Source organism: Barbatula barbatula (assembly GCF_947034865.1).
Source record: "Barbatula barbatula genome assembly, chromosome: 20".
Lineage (NCBI taxonomy): Eukaryota > Metazoa > Chordata > Actinopteri > Cypriniformes > Nemacheilidae > Barbatula > Barbatula barbatula.
The window spans coordinates 12,303,640-12,324,128 of NC_136783.1; the positions used below are offsets into that span (position 1 = coordinate 12,303,640).

Here is a 20,489-nt window from a genome sequence, read left to right on the forward strand (position 1 = left end):
GCAAGATTTCGCATTTTTCGGGTGATTTAACTTACAAATAAGACAAAGTTGAAACACACTGTATATCCAAGGTGCTCTTAACAAATCCCCAAACCCCTCAGCTTTGCAGTATATGGAAAACATTTCCATAGCATTCACTGTAGCACAGTGAAGTATACCTTTCCGATAAGCATTCAACTTGACATGTATTTGATCCAGTACAACCCCCTAGTGATAACAGAGGCATTCGGTCACAGGGTTGACTTATTCTGCTTTACAGCATTTGTTAGTTTAAAGCCAAATCTGGCTTTCTCCATGGCACAATTAAATCAGTTATAAAGTACTATTTATGCATGCAGCCTCTGCATTATTCAAATAACACTTTTGCACATTATTGCATTTTTGTTGAAACACAAGAACTTGTGAGCTTGCCATTATTGAACAGCAAAACACTCCCCCCGAACCCCTCCCGACATGCCATATATTATTAATTTCCCCCCCGCCACCTCCTAAAATGATAACAAAAATGGTTTAGCATGCATTACTTCAGAATGCTGCATTAGCATTTTACTCAAAATGAGCAAAACATTTTTCAGCACGAGCATACTACGGAAAATAACTGTCTTTCGCCCTGTTTAGATTATTGCCTGGGATGGCAAGGCATTGTGCTGATATGATAGTGAAGTGGGGAAAAGTTGTATTTCTCTTAGCGGTGAGGTAAAGTTGCTGGGCCAGCTGGATTGTGTATTTAGAGATGTATCAACGATTTGCTGAACAAACCTAAGCATAAAATACACCCAGTGTTAAACTGATGAATAATGTAGATATAAAAAACAACAAGGCTTTTGCCATACACATGGAGAACACTCTTAAAAATAAAGGTGCTTAAAAGGTTCTTTAGAGCGATGCCGTTGAAGAACCGTTTTTGGTTCCGCAAAGAACCATTTAGTCAAAGGTTTTTAAAGAACCATCTCTTTCTGACAATTTTATGATTACCTTTTTTGAAACAGAGGATGGTAAAGGTTCTTCTTTCATGAAGCAACATTCTTGTCATAAATTTGGTTTTCAGGGAATGCGCATACTGACAAAAATGCATTACCTGAATGTGATGTGAGTTGCTTTGGACAAAGTATCTGCCAAATGTGGCCATTGTCAAAAGCAAAAGCAAAAAGCAAAAAATGGTTTAAAAAGATCGTTCACCCAAAAATATAAATTCCTTGATTATTTATTCACCCTCATGTCATTCCATTTTTCATCTGCAGAACACAACATAAGTTATTTTGAGAATGTTGGTAAGCAAACACCATTTTATGGATACATAACTACTGAGACATTTCTCAAAATATCTTCTTTTGCGTTCTACTGAAGAAAAAGTCATTTTGAAACATGTGGGTGAATAAATGTTGACAGAATATTTATTTTTGGTGAACTATCCCTTAACCATCTGATAAATTGCATTGTGGTAATATGCGATTTCTACTTTCTTATCTATACAAGAAAACTACTTTAGATTTTATTTACCATATACTTAATGGTAGGCCAGTTATTTATTCCATAAAAAGCACCCTTAATAATAAAATCAGAATGTTCACTAAACCACCAAGGAAGCTATGACAAGAATTATGTTCCAGCTTCAGAAACAAACACATTCCAAACGTGTTGATTAATCTCACGGTTTAAGGCAAAACAAAAAACGTTAGCATAATTCCAGAGGCGCCGGCTTACGTAACCCTCGCACTCCACAACCCTCGGCTGATAATGTCAGAACCAACGATTGCATTTTTGATAGCCAAACAGCAACATTAATTTAATGACCCCTTCGACTGATAGAAAGCGTTGTGTTTCATTCAAGTGCTGTGGAATGCGACGTCTACATTGCTGTAAATTGTGTGTGAAATGCAAGCTCTGCAGGAGCAGATTGCACCTCTTCCCTAAGGTAAGATGTGAATAGGAAGCCCTCCAAGAGGAACAGGCACCGTGAGGTTAATTAAGCAAAGTGTATTCCAGGGTTACGGTTCGAATGAAAATACAAATGACATCTGCTGTCGTTTGTCAGTGTCGCTCCCTCCGCATGCCCATCAAGCCATCATTGTGTTTCGAAACTGCAGCCAAAAGGTCACGCGACAAAACAGACAGCGCATTGCTACCATTTGTCTCCTGCGATATGAAATGCGTTTACTTGGGTGACAACTTTTGTCTGGTGCAGAATGAGCCGTTTTGCGCTGCCGTTATTTACTTTCTCTTCCTTTGTGATTTGATCTACGCTAAAAGCAAACAATGTTACTCTGCAATATTGCTACATTCCCACTGTGTTATTGGTGTGGATTGTGTAGTGCGCGCACAAATATTTATCCGTAACTCAGCTCCAAGAGTCAAGAGGTCCCCAAGTTTCATCCATGGATGAAATTGCTTATACATTCAGGATTTTCATATCTCCATCCCTTGTGTGCTATGCATGTAGATGGATTTTCCTCCACCGTGTCTTAATGTTTCGGAAGAGGTTTGTTGTTATGGACCGGTTGCTTTGACGGCCTCGGAGGCTTCAAATGTTGCGCTGAATTCACATCTATTTTATTTCATTACACGTATAATGCTCCGTTTCCGTTCGCGGTAATAGGTGTAAGCCTGCTATTTTCATCTCTGAGTGGTTGTTTTTACCTTTAAAGGAATGATTAAACTTTTTCTCTCGTCGGTTTGCTCTCCTTTCAGTTGTTTATGCTTCTACCAGTACAGGATGCAGTAAACAGCTTCTGAAGATTGATGCTGTGAATATTTCCATCACATTAAACTAAATTAGAGTGAAGCTCTTCTGTTTTGCTTGTGTCTTTGAGACCTTGTCAATGTTATTCATAAATGTAGGGACCAACGTGTGATGTACAGTACAGCAGGCATTGTTAGTATGATGAAGTGAGTGCACCGCTGCGCACCCTTACCGTAAAATTAGACCTTACCACAAATTGCGGCGTGAAGCATTTGGAACATTTAAATACCGTAAGTGCTTGGACAATGTGTACTGGACTCTCTCAAGTAGCTTGAGTGCTACAGGTGTCTTAAAACCATTAAGGCTGATGACATCAACAAGTTCTACAGCCATGAATTATTAAACATAATAATGGATTATTTATATCTAACCGATTCAGTGGCCAAGCCGAGATGTGATGCTCATGTCAGTTCGGTTGCGATAAAAATAGCATTCAATTTATAACGCGTTTCTCATCAGTTGGATTACATTGATCAAAGTTAAATGCAGAGACTAAAAGAAGACTATGCCTGCTTGGATAAAGCCACGCCGCTGAATGTTAAATATGGGTATGAATATATGGTCTGTCTCTTTCTCTGTCAAACAAGTGAAAATGGAGCAGCCAAATGAGGGAGAGCGGTGCAAGCTTAGTGTCAAACCACTTTAAATATGTCAATGAGACCTGAGAAAAGTCATTTAAATAAAATAACTTGTGCCTGGCTTTTTGAATTCAAAGAAATCCGCAATGTGGTCCCGTAACTCTTGTCTTCTGGAAAAAAAAAACGTTAAGTGGGACCCATTTCGTGAGATTTGCTTAATAATTTAACACAGCCTTAGACCAATTCACACTCAAGTGCCCAGATGGTGTTTTTATTAGGCAAATGTTCAGTACTCAAGTAGAATAATTTACACACCTTTAAAAACCTGCTAGAGAACCTTTAAGCTCTGCAGTCCACTGAACTCACACTTATTCACCTCATGGCCACACCAATGCAAATGTAGAAAAGGTAAAATATTTTCGGAATACCTGACCTTACCGAAATTCCCTAGCCCATTGAAAAAAAAATTGATTTAGAAATTTGGGTTTAGAAATTTCGAAAGTTCGGACAAAGTGAACTGAATCTACAAATGAGGAATTGAACTTAGAGCAGGAATTCACATCTGCTATAGCTCAAGGCTTATTTCATTTTAACAGTAATAAAGTTATACAAAAATGGCTTTTTTAACCAGCCCTGCATTTAGTATTCACTGAAAAATGTCGAAAAGTCAGATAAACGAATTGGTCTGCCCTCATTGGCATAAAAGAGCACGCTCACATTTCTCTCATGTTTCTTTTGATTGGATCAGACTGCCGTCGTCCTTCTGATATGGAAATCGGGCTACCAACTCAGATGAGCGGGAAAATGTCAGCGTCATTAAAATTTGGTCGACGGCCTTTTGATTACTTTCATTTCGGTGCGAAAAGACCGTTGCTGCGGAAGTAAATTATGAATAATTTGGATGATATTTGTTTCTCACTGTTTTAAAACCGTTATGTCAGAAGGAATGCAGGTCTTTTACATTGGATCACAGTGGGTAATACGGTCGACTCAGCGATGATCAAAAGGGAGAGAAACAAGTGAAGTGTGAAATAACTTCCCGCATTTCGATCTAGTACGCACTTGGTTATGTGAAGCCTTTAAGACACATTTCTTTTGCCTAAAGCCGATGTATACCACCACATATTCAAATGAGGAAACAACTGTTTTGAGAGATTGCATATTAGGCCAGAAGCACCATTACAAAAATACTTGATAACAACAGGTGCATCCACAATACTGTAGTTGGAATAGTTTGCCCTTCAGTGAACCTATAAAATGTGCTGACAACTAAATTACCTGGATGTGTTCGAGTTTAAAAAATGAATTAAATAAATTATTATTATTAAAATGATTTTTCACTCACCATCATACCATTTCAGATGTTTATGGCTTTCTTTAAAATAAAATATGTGTTCATCAGAACAAACTCGAGTAAGTGAAGACAGAATATTCATTTTTGGGTGAACAGTTCCTTTAAATGTCTTCTGAAGTAAAATACATATTTTGAGCTCGGAACCACAGTAACCCAACGACATAAAGTGAGGCCTATTTACAGTATATAAAAAAGATTTATTTTTGAGGAAAGCGTATACACCTGAGAGGCTTGAGTAATTTATTCGAGAACTTTTCCTTTAAAAAGATTGAATCAACCCCGTTCCGACATATAACTTAAGCAGGTTCTTTTTACCACATATCACTGAAACAGTGCAAATGGGCTTTCGATGAAACTGATGGCTTATAAAAACTTTCCACAGTTTAATCCTTGTAAAAGGATAACGTTTTTAGAGAAAACTACCATTGTTCATCGGCCAAAACGAAAAAAAAACTGCCAGTGAAGAATACTGCATAAACAATTCCCGTTGCAGACCGTATTACAACATACTAGCCACGTGAAGCAGACACAATAGCGTTTGGTATACATAAAAGCACCTGGTTAGGTTACAACTATCAAGCGTACTGTAGTGCGACTCACTGTGTGTCTTTAAGCAGGATGCTGCGGTAGGAGGAGCTTAGTTAGCGGAGCTCCGTGGTGCTGAGCTGAACAGCGCCTATATCCACCTGCAGTAGCGCAGGACCAACCGGGACAATAATCTCTCCCATTCTTCAGATCCCTGCTACCTAAAGCACATCTCCCAGGAATTATAACCAACATCTGCCTCATCTGCTCAGCGCGTGATGGCAAAAATGAAAACAGGCATCGCGATTGTTGTGGCGTGCGCCTTAGTTGTGAGCGCATCTTTGGTAAGACTAAATGTTTTTATTTGCAAACATTTCGGAAGCGCCCGTCGCTTCAAAGGATAAACGGGAGGTGAGACTTTACTGCGGCTGTGTAGGAGTACCACACTTTAATTTGCGCGTTTTTACGCGATTACTTTTAAAGAGTGGTGCATTGAGCGTTGAACGTGTCTTTGGGGGGCTCGGCAAATGCGTCCGTGACACTTGTGTAACTTCTGTCGTCGTTTGTGAAAGCATGAAACAGTTTATCGTCGGTCTGGTCGTCTATCTGTCAGTAAGCTGCAGTGCCGCGCTCCCCGCTTGCAGCTGCACTTTTAACACACATTGCAGTGGATGCGACGATGCCTGTGGTGCGTCTGCGAGTAGGCGAGTAATACAGCCATTCACTCATCAATGAAAGCATATGTGAACATTTAAATGTGGCATTATTTTACATCTAAAATGAAGGCCGTGGATTATGAATTATCCTGTTGTTAACGAGACCACCTGAAAGAGGATGAGTTTATGATGAGTTACGTTTTGGATTCATGAGGCACTTTACATTCTAGAATTAAGTGCAAGCACAGGCATAGCCTTACACCTACTAGGAATTGAAGTCTTGGGAATGCTGAGCAAATACAAATTCATGAAGACTCATCTTCGCACATATTGTTGCTGGTTGTGGCAGAGATTGACATTTTGTTTGATGACTCATTCAGAATAAAATCTGTATTCGACTGGGGGTGAGAAGCAGCAATAGAGCTGTATTCACAGGGTGGGCAGAGGCAGCGGAGCTTCAGAAAGTAGCCGTATCACAGCCCTCTGACTAATGTGATCTGCAGGGATGCTTTGACAGACTGTTCCTCTGTGCATTTATGAAAGAGCCCAGTGTGGCAGATCTTTTGTTGTCTTGATTTTTTTGGGTTCGTAGTCATCTTTGCTCCGGTGCCGAAGTAGGGGATAGAATAAAAAACACAGAAAGACGAAGAGAGATAGAGAGAGTCCTTAAGGCAACCTTTATTTCCGTTTAAAAACGACGAGGCCTGAGCTTGAACCCTGAATCGTTTTAGAAAAACCCACCATGCTGAGCTTGGGCTAACCTGAATATGACCCACCATCTAATTATGCTAAATCTCTATGGTGTGCAGTCTACATTGATACACACACACACACACACACTAGGTCACTATCCTAAAATAGATGCCACTGTAATGGGCACAATTTCTCTACTGATTTGCATGGCAGAACTCCAGCTCACCCACATCCCGTTTCTGCCTTGATTTATATTAATCATCAAAAAGGCTCATTTAGCTCTTATAAAATTTTCAGAAAAGCCCTTACATTTTTTCACTTATCTGAATATGCCCACCATTATAACCGAAGAATGAGAATTAAATAAAAGATATGCTGCTTTTGATTTTGAATGACAATGTGGAATTGAAGCACAGCACTGCCTATTCGCACGCTGCCGTGGTCTATTCACCATTAAAATATCCGCGTCCCTGCTCTGAGAGTTTGCCTCCGTAAGGTATTTATATTGGTTTCGATAACCTTGAATAAGAACCACAACCCTGTGGTCACAAATCAATTTGCCTAACCACTTCCGCTCTCCTGTGTCTTCTTAGCCAATAATGTCTGTCTTTCTCAGGGGAGTCACAGAAACGCTCAGACCATCGCTCCATGCCGACCAGGTTTCACCCAGAGGTTCTACACTGTGTTTGTCCCCAGGGTTGTGCTGCAAGGCCAGAATATTCACAAAGGTAAGAGCTTGCAGTGCATTGCAGGATTCAGCTTCACCTTTATAGCATTTGTTCATGTGTGTGTGTGTGTGTGTGTGTGTGTGTGTGTGTGTATGGTGATCCTCAGAGGAGCGTTTGCAACAGGTTTCTGTATGAATGTAAATATTTGTGCATCATTTCCTTATTCGCTCTTTTGTTGTGTAGGCTGTATGTGCAGTTATAGCATTGAAAATAATTATATGTTGATAATTATATGAGACTGCATAACAATTGCACAAGTAACGGGAGACAAAGGACCAAGTGGCAAACGTGTTTACTGTATTTGAGCTGATGTGGTAAAATATATAATGTTGCCATTTATCCTGTCTGAATGCTTTTGTGCCTCATGTCATCACTACCTACAGTACGAGTGCTCAAAAAACAGTGTTAGTTAAACCAGTTTCATCCAGCTCCGTGCAGAATAACAAGCACAAAATGAGCTTTTACAAAAAAGCAGCAGTGTCTTAAATATGCCAATGTGCAAAATGTTGATAGAACACACATGACCAGTAATGCAATTACAAGTCATATGAAACACATAATTCTCCTCGAATGCAATTTTCAAGCTCTCTGAAGCACCAGGTGATAAATTTAAAGAAATACATCCACGCCGTTCTGAAACAGTGCTTCCTGTCTTCTAGGTGGGTGTCATAAAAGTGTGCACGTTCCAAACCGTTGCACAGAGAGCTACAGTTGGCACACGGCTGAGTTAATAAAACGCCCATAGCCAATGCATATTATTCAGCTGTATTTTCAGAAAACCCTTGGCTGAAGGATTATAAACGTAAATAACAAAATATATATCCAGAAAATCCTTCATCTACATTTAATGGATAGTTCAGTGGCACAACTGACTACAGGAACTTCATTTAAATCTTCTGTTTGACTCCCACTGAGTGTTTGCCTCTTTGAAAAAGCTTTAAGCGCTTTCCTTTTCTCAGCTCCCCTGTCCGCGTGCAATACAGTTCCTCTATTCTTTCCCAGTTCTTTCAACAAGATTTCAGCCGTCTTTTTATTCCGTCTCATTTCATAGCTGTTGTTGTATGTGTGTGCGCGTGTTATGCAGGGATATGCTTTATCTCTGGAATTTGTTTTTGCTGTTCTGGTGGGAGAAAAAATATGTCGGGGACTTGGAGAAACAAATCAAAGAAGAAATGGCACATTGATTCGATCAATTACCTGTTTATTTCCAGCACATTCAAACTTTGATGGAGTATAGCTGTTATCCGTGTAATCAATGGTTTTATTCACATGAATGGAGTTATGTTGAGGAGGTTGAATGCAGATATCTCGTCAGCGACGAGACTTTGTGTACGTGTCCGTGGAAGATGAAACTTTGACTGATTTGGAATGTATCTGTGAAAATGCCACGTATCACGGTAATTTCAGAAATAGGTTATTGATGAAACTGAAGTGGACGACGATTTTTTGACATTAATTTAACAAATTTTGTTAAAAATGTTTTGGTAACGCTTTACATTACAGCCCCGCAATGTACCGCATAATTAAAACGATTTTACAGCGTAACTAATTGTTACAATAATATACCTCTACAGTACAGTTTATACGAAAGCAAAACAGCATGAATGAAGCATGTAGACTGTCTGAGTTTTGACCTTAAATTTTAAGATTAGGATTGTTGGTCACAAATCATTTTTATTATGTGTTGTTGGTATTTTGAGACTGTAATCAAGTATTTTAAGAGTGGTTTGATATTGATGTTTATATGGCATGCAGTTCCCTCATAAATATATTTTAAAAGTTTCCTTACTCTTACCCCTTAGGCCGCAGTCACACTTGACTTTTCCCTCCATTGACTTCCATTCAAATGCATGTAAATGCGACAGACCGGAAACCCAAGCGTGTCCGAAGATACTTCGCATTTCGCTGCGTAGCAAAGTTCAAGTTGAGTGCGTGCGACCAATAGAAGGTCAAAAAGTCACAACTTGACCTTTCGGTACAGACATGTAAAAATGGAGGACTCACACGTACCACCATCTGAAGGAAATTCGCACGCTTAATGTCATTATTCCCCAAACTTTGCATATTGTTCACCTTTATCTACAGATTTTATACTGTAAAGGAACATTACTGTTACAATTTGTTACGCTGTAAATCCTGTTAAATGATGCCGTATATTGCGGGTCATGATCCAAAGCGTTACCAATGTTTCTTTTTAGAAAAGCCAATGACTGTTTGCTTTGAATTCAGCCCTTCTATTTTGTTAAAGACCCCCTGTGGCGAAAAGTTTTTAATGGTGTTTTTAAGACAAACCATCTGCAAATGTATAATTTTAAACTATTGCTGAGTATTTTTTCAATTTACGTAAATGAAGTTTACCAAAGACGGTTTAAAATGTGGTTTAAAACTGCTCTGTCCAATGATGTCATAAACCTGCAACCCACATCACATGAACTCATATGTACCAATGGATCAGCAGTTTGAGGAAAAAAAATGCAAAGATGCTGCATAGATTCGGGCTAAAATGTGACTGCTGTGTCAGCTCTCAGTTTCAATTTCAGTTTTAACAGCGTCTGGAACTGCCGAGTGCGACTGAGTGGAGGTGGGGTTAATTTGCATATTCATGTATCTGCATATAATGAATTAAGTTGAGGTGTAGCGTTACATTCAAGCTATTTTAAAGCAGGCAAAATTATTTTCAAACGAAAAAAAAGGTTTAAATCATTGATTTTGCTGGTCAAAGATCAGTTTTAAGGGATACAATTATTGACCACTGGGGGACTTTAAAGTGAGGCAATGACATGACGGATGTACTTGTTACACAGTAAGCAAGTGTTTGCATGTGTGTTCTACTCAATCATTTTGTTTACTTGCGGATTTAAATATTCACGTTTTGCTCCCAAGCTTATTCCCACAATATCTGACACAACCCTGCCATCCACCTTTACTTCAATATCCAGTAGTGCACTCTTCATTTTAAAAACATGCTTACCCCAGCACAACTTGGCACTTGGGTGTATATCGCTATGCTGCAGTATAAGCCCTTATAGAGAGTGATTAATGTCCAGTCACTAGCCTGGAGGAAGGGTGATGTGTTCTGGGGAACCGTAGTAATCGGGGAGTGGGGTCGACTCTCAGGGATGTTAATGATAACAGCCTTCCGTAACCCAGAACCGTCATAGGGGAGAGTAATGGGCGAGCTGGAGCGCTCGGTCGCTACAGTCAGGTTGAGAAAGTCTAGTGTCAATTTAACAGAGATCCAGTAATTGTAAACAAAACGTGACGCTTCGAAAATGTTAATATCGCTTTGAATTCTCAGGACAGAGTCTCGGCCAGAGGATTTTACTCGTCGAGAGAATCAAGAGTTTAAAGTTCCGCTCGAGTTGTCTCCATAACTATTTAATATGGCTGGGGTGCATTGGGGTGAAAGTGAGTGATTCATCTCATTTCTCTAGGTACTGCTTAGCATTGGTCTCGAAGCTCGGCCATCCAAGCTGAATTAGATATGACTACTCTTTCATGGTCAGAGCAGTCAGGAGATCTGCCAGCTGTCCGCTGGTCTCAAGGCCGTTTGCCGTGCAATTTGTTGATCGTGTGTAATTGCACAAGCAGATCGTTGTGCTTGTTTTTGTTTGCGCATGAAGGTGTTTGCAAGGCTTTTAATGAGAGCAGAGTTATCATGATAGTCATTTATGCAACCTGTCATCTTTTAACGCGTATGACCGCTTTTATCGAACAAGCCTATTAAAAGCATGCCTTTCGAACTGAGTCAAATAAAGTAGTCATATTTAAGCTATCCAACATTTTTTATATCTTGACACAGTAAAAACTGTGAGAGTCCCTTCAGGCACTGCGCCTCACTAGATTTGATTTATCTTTACTCAGAATGTGAAAAGATTCATCATTTAGACTGACAAAATATAAATGGCGGTGTTGTCAGATATTCAGCTGGCTCAGGAGCGTATGAAATGCCTCCGCATACCTATAGTTTAGGCAGGGCAAACATTTGTGTTTTACGTGATTAAATTTAACATCCTAAATGTTACAGTTTGAATGACGTAGAATGATGATGGTGAAGGTGATTTTGCTCAAGGGAAATTTATTCTTTATTGGTGTTTTTATGCATTATTGCAAGACGTCATGTCTTCTGGTGTTAGTATCAGCTTTGGTATAAACGCCTTGTCCTGCTCTGGTGACATGTTTAGGTGTATTTATAGGACAGATATGTTCATGTACATGGATGAAAAGTGATTTAGCAGCTGTACAGTGGTGTTCAAATAAATGAATCCACCTATTCAACGTAAAGGATTCATTCACGCAAGTCAATTCAAGTCATTCCAAACCTGTATGATTTTCTTCCTTCTGTGGACCACAAAAGAAGATATTTTCAAGAATGTTGGTAACCAAATAAAACATAGAACCGTTGACTTCCATTGTATGGACACAGAACATTTCTAAAAAGAAAAAAGAAAGGCATCAATATTTTGATCGACATGAGGGTAAATTTATATATTTTTAGCTACATGCTCTATAGTTCAGGATACTGGAAATTGCAAAGCAAAGAATAAATTCAATATAAATATAGAATTGTGATTCTGCCCAATTTTAGGTCACTTACTACTCAAAATTGTTTTGTGTGACCTAGCTAGGTTAGATTTCGTACCATTTAAGCACACAAGATACTCTTGGTAACATCATGCTGGGATAACATGAATCATCTTCAGTGCTCATTAAACACTATACCACAAAACTACCCAACTTTTAACTCAAATCCTTATAATGGTAATGAATAAAGTGAACGAAAAGGAAGCAAGAAGTTGACGTTTGAACCCCAATATAAACATTTACATAATGGATAAGGAGTCATGAACATGATAGAAAACAACATGACAGCATGTTGTCAGTGAAGCTCAACAGAGCATTTGAACGTTGGCCCTTTTCGGAGAAAAACCCCAGCTGGGAGAGATAAGCCATGAAAATGGATATTCCACTGATTGCACATTGTAGTGTAAACCATCATCTTGGACGAAGAGCAGGATCAGGCACTTTGAAGTCAAAGGCAGAGTTGGAGATGGAGGGAGGACAGGTAGATGCTCACATACTGCAGAACAATCTGATTTCGGATGCACTCGCCGCTGAATGGATGCTGTCAGAATGTGTTCGAGAGAAAGCCAGCTGTGAACTTCAGCGCATAACCCTTTCATATCCGAAACAGTGCTGGTGGGAAATGGAAGTCGTTGGAGTTGGCCGTCGGTTCAAAGGCGTCCATTTGTCATCTTAATTACCAGTGCTTATGCAAAGTCAGAGTCATTTGACTTCTCTGGCAGATTTGTGCCTGCTTAGATTTCCTTTCTGTTCTGCGCACTCTGTTATATCATAAAAACAATACAGCGAGTCCCCACTCCCCATATTTTTTCACTTTACAAAATATGCCCGTCCCACAAGGACAACCATTAAATCACAACAGCACAGTCGTCTTACAGCAATTTTACGGGAAAAAAACTAGGACTATACCTATGAGATGGAGGGACGCTCGGCGCACGGACTTCCGAGCTCTTCCTCTGCGTTCCAGTCGTGTCTTGAAGTTTACCTCATTATTCAACAAAAACACTGTCTCCATACTTTATGCCGTGCTGTGGAGCATCTCGTGGATACAGACATTCACCGACTCTCATTAGGATGGTACTGCACGAGCCTTTTGTGTGTCCTCAGAGTCACAATAAGAACAGGGTTAAGAGTTTATTCTAAAACAGATTTCAGTTCACTCTCAGTTCTGATTGGATGAGCCAGATCTGAAGCTCTCGGAAAATAACTGATGTACTTTGAGTACTGTGTGACCACACATCAGGAGTCCGTATGAAATGGTTATAGAGGTGTCACATGGGGCAGCCACAAGTGGTGTATTTTAGATAATGTATGGTGTTTGAAATGTTAAACAAATAATTGACAAAACACTTACTTAAAAATTTGCTGATACGCCGTTTAAATTGTGCTCAAAAGTTCCTATCTGACGACTAGCCCCATGTAGTGTGACAACATGCCCCGGTTCTGGGTGGGGCAAAATGTATTTTGCAAACTGTATCTTTCTTAATAAAGTAAACTGTATCTTTCCTGTAATACCCGTGAACATGTTCAACAGGTCGATTCTGTCTCTTTTTAAGTATTAAAACATTTATCATACAGTAGTGCTAATAACTACTAAGAGACAGAAGATTTGTTACTTTTTTCAATAAATAATAATGTATTGAAAGTTCTACTTTCAGTGCATTAGTTCATTTTAAAACATTTTTCATTCTTCCTGCTTACTTGTAACTCGTGGTTATTGATTGTAAAATGGCAGCTTACAAAGCTTACAGCTTTTGAATTTTCAATAAGCAGCTTAGTGATTTGCACATAAACAGCAATTCACATTCCTATTTATCTATTCTGTATCGCTCTAGGATGTTAAACCGTTTACATGTCTGAAGAAAACAGGATCTGTGCTTTCTCTCAGTCGCGAAAGCGATATTCGGTCTACTTTTCTATCGCAGTTCTTAATTAAGTTTTCTTTTGAAACCATGGTTCTATGTCTATTTGAATATAAATCAGATTGGATTTGCTTCCAAAAGGAAGACTTTTCACCGGTGACTGTGTCTATACTATTAGCCAGACCTCGTTCAGCAAGGCATTTTTCATTTGCATTGGCCCCGTCACTTGTTATATTCAAACCCAACACATTCAGGTGGGGATGCTTTGGTGCTTTAAGGTCATTAACCTACGATTCATGAGCAGGGAATGAGTTCTGATTCTGTGGGAAGGCCTTGAGCGCACTGTTTCTGAAAAGAGAAACGTTGACATTGGCTTATTTGTTATCTTAATCATTCATCAGGCGATTACGGTTAATTACGCACTAATGTGAACAGTATGACACGTGATGTATGCTAGGACAACCAGACTCAGAAGCTAGAAATTTGTCACATGTTCTGATATCATTTATATACAGTAGAGGCATCATATAGACAGACCTTATGTGTACTATATTGTAACTTAAGAGACCACTTCAGTTTTGCCTTTAAATCAGCCTTTCTAGATGTGGCCATTCCCATTCAGTGTATGTTAAATTTGAAAAGAAACAAAGCTTAGAAATGACATATGGTCGCCCAACAGCAAAGTGAGAGACTAAGAGAATGCAAAGAATCATGCTTATTCCATTATATGCTAAATTTTAAACTGATGCTAAAATACATTACAATACTAAAAAAAACATTGCCGTGTTTAAGACCTGCAAACATAGTTTTTTTCACTAGTTTGTCCGTAAATAAATGCGAATAAAACACATTTCCATTTGGAATATAAGAAAAATGTTGTCGCTACATCACAGAATGATCATTTTACTTAAACACATCACTATAAATAGTAATTTCAGAAAAACTGAAGTGATATCATAAAGGTCCAGTGCAATGAAATCTAGCGCCATCTAGTGGTAAGTTTGTGAATGGCAACCAATGGCTAACTCCAACTCCTCCCTTTCAAAGCTCGACGGAGGCAGACACAGAACTAAGATGTCGTCACGTTTTCGCCTCTTTGCTGAAGCAGATAATGTATTTTCGAAATGCTTTCTGTAGAGCAATTTGTCCGTTTAGGGCTACTGTAGAAACAACACTGCATATTCCATGCAAGAGGTAGAAATAGCTCATTCTAAATTAAAACAAACATAACTCTTCATCATGTAAGGTCTTTATACACCTCTGAAGACATAGTGATGTACATTCTATTGCATTATATTGCATTTCTGTCAGTGGATCCTTCGATATCTCTTAATAGATGTACAGGTACAGTATATATCTCTTTCTGTCTCTTTGGCTATCTTTGTGTATACATATGTATGACTGGTCTCAGTAGACCACTCTAACGTTCCATGACGCTGACCTGCCTGTATTTTTAAATCCCTACCATGCCCTTAGGTTCTGTTTTAATTACTTCTTCCTTAGACATGGGTAAGTTTATTTTAAGAAGCAAATACTTAAAACCCCACGGGGAAAGCGAACATGATTCAGCCCACAGTGTCTTGAGATTTGGCACCTAATCTAAGCGTAGGTTATATTAAAGAAAATAGCAAAGAGGAGGGGTAGCGATTTCTCTCGGTGCAGGTCTGGGAGTGGCTTGGGGGGATGAACAAGAAAACGGAAGTGAGGAATGTTAATTGTATTCATAAGGTTCAGCTTTAGTTTATCCTGATCTGCTTTCTCTCTCTCTCTCTCTCTCCCCCGCTTCTTTTTTTTTTTTGCAGACAGCTACACTTTAAGTCCTGAGGCTGTCTTAAAGAGATTCTGTTGAGCAGAGAGAGAACAAGCTGTGGTCAGGGACTGTCGGACATGAATTTAGTCTGTTTATTTATATAAATTCAAGGCTCCCGAGGTGAGGTAAATACAGCCAGATGAACAGAAATGCAGCAGGAGTTGGGGGGGGGGTTACGTCTTATGAATTTAAATGACATAAAGAGGCTTTTTCTCTCACACAAAGACACACTTGGGCACACAGACTCTCTTCAGATCTGACAGTTTGTTGCTTGTGTGTCTTTGGGGTTACTTAGAGTGTTTGTTTCATTTGGACTGGATTGGCAACGGCCGGAGAAAGCAGAAGCATTCCTCCATTCAGTGAGTGATTATCTTAAATAGAAAAATTAAAGGATTACAAACTGGCTCAGTAATCCAGCTGTCAATCTGTTGCCTCATTTAGGAGGAGGAGAATAAAGAGAGAGAGAAAGGGAGAGAGAGGAGAGAGATTTTTAAATGGAAGATTACATTGCGGCCAATGCTAGCATTGTTTGTTTGCACATGACATACATGTCATTTCTGAATTCGATTCACTCAGATATCTATGCAAACCCAATACAAAATTAGGCCTGTATGCAATTTCATAGTGTAATTCACATTCATTTGGAAGTGTTTGGAGGAATCATGGCAAGCTACTGCCACAACCTCGTAGTGAATTTGCCCCTCGCTTCTTGCTCCCTTTAATCGCTATGAAACCTTGTTCCATGGTAGATTATACCATCACATTTACTACGTTCTGCTGAATTTAGCTTTTTCGGAGGATCGTAAAATCGTGATGTACCTTGTGAAATGACAAGTCAATATACACCTGTGGTTAGAAATGAAGAGACATTTCAAAATATTTTCAGTTTTTCAGAATGTACTGGGAATGTGTTTAGATAAAATGATATGCTTGTTTCATTCTGTGAGTTACTTACAATATTTCTTCAAAGATTTCTGATAAAATAGTGTTACAATGTGCATTTATTTGCAGGAAATGGAGAAAAAACGGGAGAAGCAGGTCAAAATAATAGTGAAGATGCTCTTTATTTTTTCAGATATCAGATACTGCAAAGAAAACAAGTTCAAACTCACTATTTAGCAAAACAACAGTACATGTTTTTAGGAAAAGTTCAAACATTATATCTGTATGTGATAACCTGGGGCAGAATTCACGAAAATGTTACTAAGACAAACTATAAGAACTTCGTAAGATAAATTATAGGAAGTTCATAAGAATATTCGTAAGTGCAATCCTCAAACATTTCTTAAAACTATTTCAAATATTTTCTTAAGAACATCTTAATTTTTGTTAATAATTTGTACATTTTTGTTAATAATCTGATTTAACTCTCTTGCTCGTGTGGTATCTGTATATGTTAATCTATACAATAAACTGAATGTGTGCAACAAGCACATCGCATTCTTATGTAGCCTATATATATTAGCATGTGATGTGTTAAACGGCATTTATGATCGCATGTTAGCTAATATGTTAGCAAGCGTTAAAAAATATACTTATTTTAATACTTTATGTATGTTACTACGGCATAAGACTTGAGACCATCTCCGTTTCGAGTCACTCAATAATGTAAAAAGCACTATAATAATGAATAATGAGCACTATAATAATATAACGTGTATAACAACCACATACACGTATTAAACATTTTACCTTATGAGATTTACGACAACCGTGAGGCAGACTTCATTATAAGATGATATTTAAGACAACTGCTGTTTTTTCGAGAATTGGATTCTTCTTAAGATTTTTTCTCAGATCGATCTTAAGAAAATATCTACGAACGGTTTTAAGAAGTTTTTATAGGGAACACATAACATTCCTAACTTTTTTCTTAAATTTGAATGTTAGAGAAAACATGTCAGTTAAGAATAATTTTCTTCTTAAGAATGTTTTGTGAATCCGGCTTCTGATTTTTAGCACAGTTTTCATGTGTTATGCTGTCAGTCTTTCACATTGCTGTTGGATGACTTTGTTACTCCTGACGTTTGATTTGGTTGAAATCCAACAGACACTGAACTGGAATGACCACAGTACCTAGAAATGCTGATTAAATTAAAATCTGGAATGGTCTTTTAATTTTTTCCACAGCTGAATCTATCAAGATGCGAATGCTATGAATGTAATATATATAACATCAATCCCAAGTATTTGATTATCGATTCATTCTAGGCCATTGTTTACACTTCTCAAACCAGACATGGTGTTGTGCAGCCTGAACATCTATATTTGTGTCTGTCCTTTCATTGATTTTTTGTTATTAAGCCATTTATATTGTGCACAATGGGAAGGCCCCGCATGTATAGTATGAATATCAGCACAAACTGGCAGACGTTTCTAGGATCCCGAAGCTGCTTTGGGAACTCGAAGAAGCCAAGGAAAAATCAATACAAATTTCCACTGTGCTTCGAGTTCAGCATGGTCACTGAGTTATAACATTGATCGCATCTTCAAAAGAACCTTTGCAGTTTTATTTATATATTCAGACATACACCCATACGAATATGCGCTTATTTGATAGGTAAAGTGTTGAAGGACAAGGGAGACTTATGTTGGGTGGAGGTAAAGGTACAGTAGGTGAGTCTGTGAAGCAAAACGTGCCAGATATCCAGAATTCAAGGTCTGTGTAACTAAAAACTTACCGAAGTTCCTTTCCTGTGGTCTGTGAATGCAAATACGATAATCAGAAATATCTCAGACTCAAATAGTCGAGCAGAGCACTATAAACTTTGTTTGAATTTTTCATGGACCCGCAACAAGCTCTTCACAATCACCATACTGTTATGGTCTGTAACTGAAAGACGTTTGGCAGCTCCCACTTCAGCACTTTTGCCCTGATAAAGAGCTTGGCCATTTGTTTGCAAAGGGACTATTCAAATTTCATCCCAGGCTACCCGGGGCTTCATTTCGAATTCTGCAAGTGTGTACAATATTCATTATCACCAAATGCAGCAGTTTCATATTAAAAAAAAACATCACTAACAGACTCTGGGCTGATATTCGTTTATTCGTTTATTTATTTATTCAAATCATGAATTCTGTTTACAACAGATAATTTGGAGGTGAGGTATGAGACTTGCGTGTGAACGGAGAGTTTATGATGTTATGTTTGGCCATTGTGCTGGATGAGATAATTTCATTCCCGCTCCATTAGTAGCACAGCTCCACTTGTATATTAAAATACTGTGGATTTTAAGTAAAGTTTTACTTTGTGTGATGGGCATTAATGTACATTTCAAGTGAAATTCTGTATTTTAAAATAGGTGCCGGCAGAAATTCCACGCAACCCCATTTGTTGAAAATGACAACTCTATGGCATAACATGTTAAATAAGCAACATATACTTAGAGAGTTTAAAGCTGGGAAATGATTGAAATTAAATGATTTCACTTATGAAATAAATGTGCTTTTGATTAAACTTGCTCTAAATTAATGACTGAATGCTTCAAAGGCCACCTGGTAAGCCTTGAATCGGGGTGCTTGGATTAGTAATGTTCATGGTTATTGTGAGCTTTGAGTCTTCAGGTACATGCGACAGTGGAAGTGACATTGGTGCTGTAAAGACTAATCATCCCTGTAGCCATGTATTTCAAAGTCTTGTTATTGCAGGAGTGTTGCGAAGTTTAAATGGTTCAAATTCCAACCATCATCTTTTGAATTCTGAATAATCAGCTTTTGGAATTTATTTTGATAGTTTGTGTGAAATCTGTGTTAACTGGATGTGTCGATCGACTTTACTTTAGATTTTGGAAATGCAAAACGGACTGTCGGATGAGGAAAAAAGCCGCAGCTTGTGTGTTCCACTGCAAATTGATTGGATCTAGAAAAGTAGGAGTTTTATTCAGAAGTGAAACTGGTAGCAAACTGAAAGTTTGAGAAGTTAATGGATGTTCTGTCCATGAATGTGCCGCAGGTCTGACAACTAATCTGTACATATAAACAATATAAATTACATATTCATTCTTATGTGTGGTAATGTGAATGAAAAAGCCGAGCAGTACACATGTAGAAGTCCCTTTTAGAGCCGTACGTGCGAACACATGCACAAACACAACACACAGATGTTAAGGCACATGTGCGTACACAGACACACGCAGCTATACTCACTCCTCATTAGATCTGAGGAGAAATGCATACCACAGCTGTAGCAGTGGGATGCTTGTACATTATATTCTCTGCAAACATTAGTGTTGGGAAAAACCCGGATTTTCCCTGCCACCACCCACAGAGTCACAAAATGGCAGGTTCATTTTGAGCCGCTTTGAAGTTGAAGGACTAGAAACTACACAAACAGAGAATCACACACTAACACTGGTATTGGCAATTTGGCATCTAGAAGAATAATAGAGCTTGTTAATCGATGTCACGCCGCGTTGAAAGTTGCCCCATCTTGGGAGGATGGCTTCTAGTGAGTTCAATGCAGTGTTTTGTTTTTCTTGTTTGATTAGGAAATATAAACTGCAATAGCATTACAGAGAGTTGTTCAGGAAAACTTTCGATCTCTCCTTATATCAAACAAAACAAGTAACGGTACATATCAAAACAATAATAGAAGTGGAGTATTAACCTCCCAAGATGGCGGCGCCACTGGAATCTCTGAGATCTCTCAGCCTGTTTAAGTTTTTTTAAATCACATACTGTATGCCTACATAATTTGACATCAGATCACATTGTAGCCCAGGGTGTAATTCTTTTCTCCTTAGCAGCAATGTAACACGCTTAACTATGCACAGACATGGATGTTGACTCAAGAATCATGAGCACATCACCTATTTAAAGAGCACCATAGAGTCTGTGCCCCGGGGATTATGCAGCTGTCTCATGTCTTTGTGAGAGAATAATTGTTTTCTTCCTAATTACGAACGTGAGATGTGGCTGCTGGTGTGGTTATTTGCAGCCGACATCCCTTTATTTTTTTTG

At 38.6% G+C, this 20,489-nt stretch overlaps 1 protein-coding gene across 1 annotated transcript in view; it reads left to right on the forward strand.

Annotated features, from left to right (window-relative positions):
* Nucleotides 1-5,350: 5,350 nt before the first annotated feature.
* The window catches only part of cdh4 (cadherin 4, type 1, R-cadherin (retinal)), a 188,584-nt gene continuing 173,445 nt past the window's right edge, over nucleotides 5,351-20,489 (forward strand). Inside the window, exons 1-2 of the mRNA XM_079483050.1 lie at nucleotides 5,351-5,541; nucleotides 7,163-7,274. Coding sequence (XP_079339176.1) covers nucleotides 5,476-5,541; nucleotides 7,163-7,274 — 178 coding nt within the window. The 5' untranslated portion in view covers nucleotides 5,351-5,475. The remainder of the gene's footprint in view (nucleotides 5,542-7,162; nucleotides 7,275-20,489) is intronic.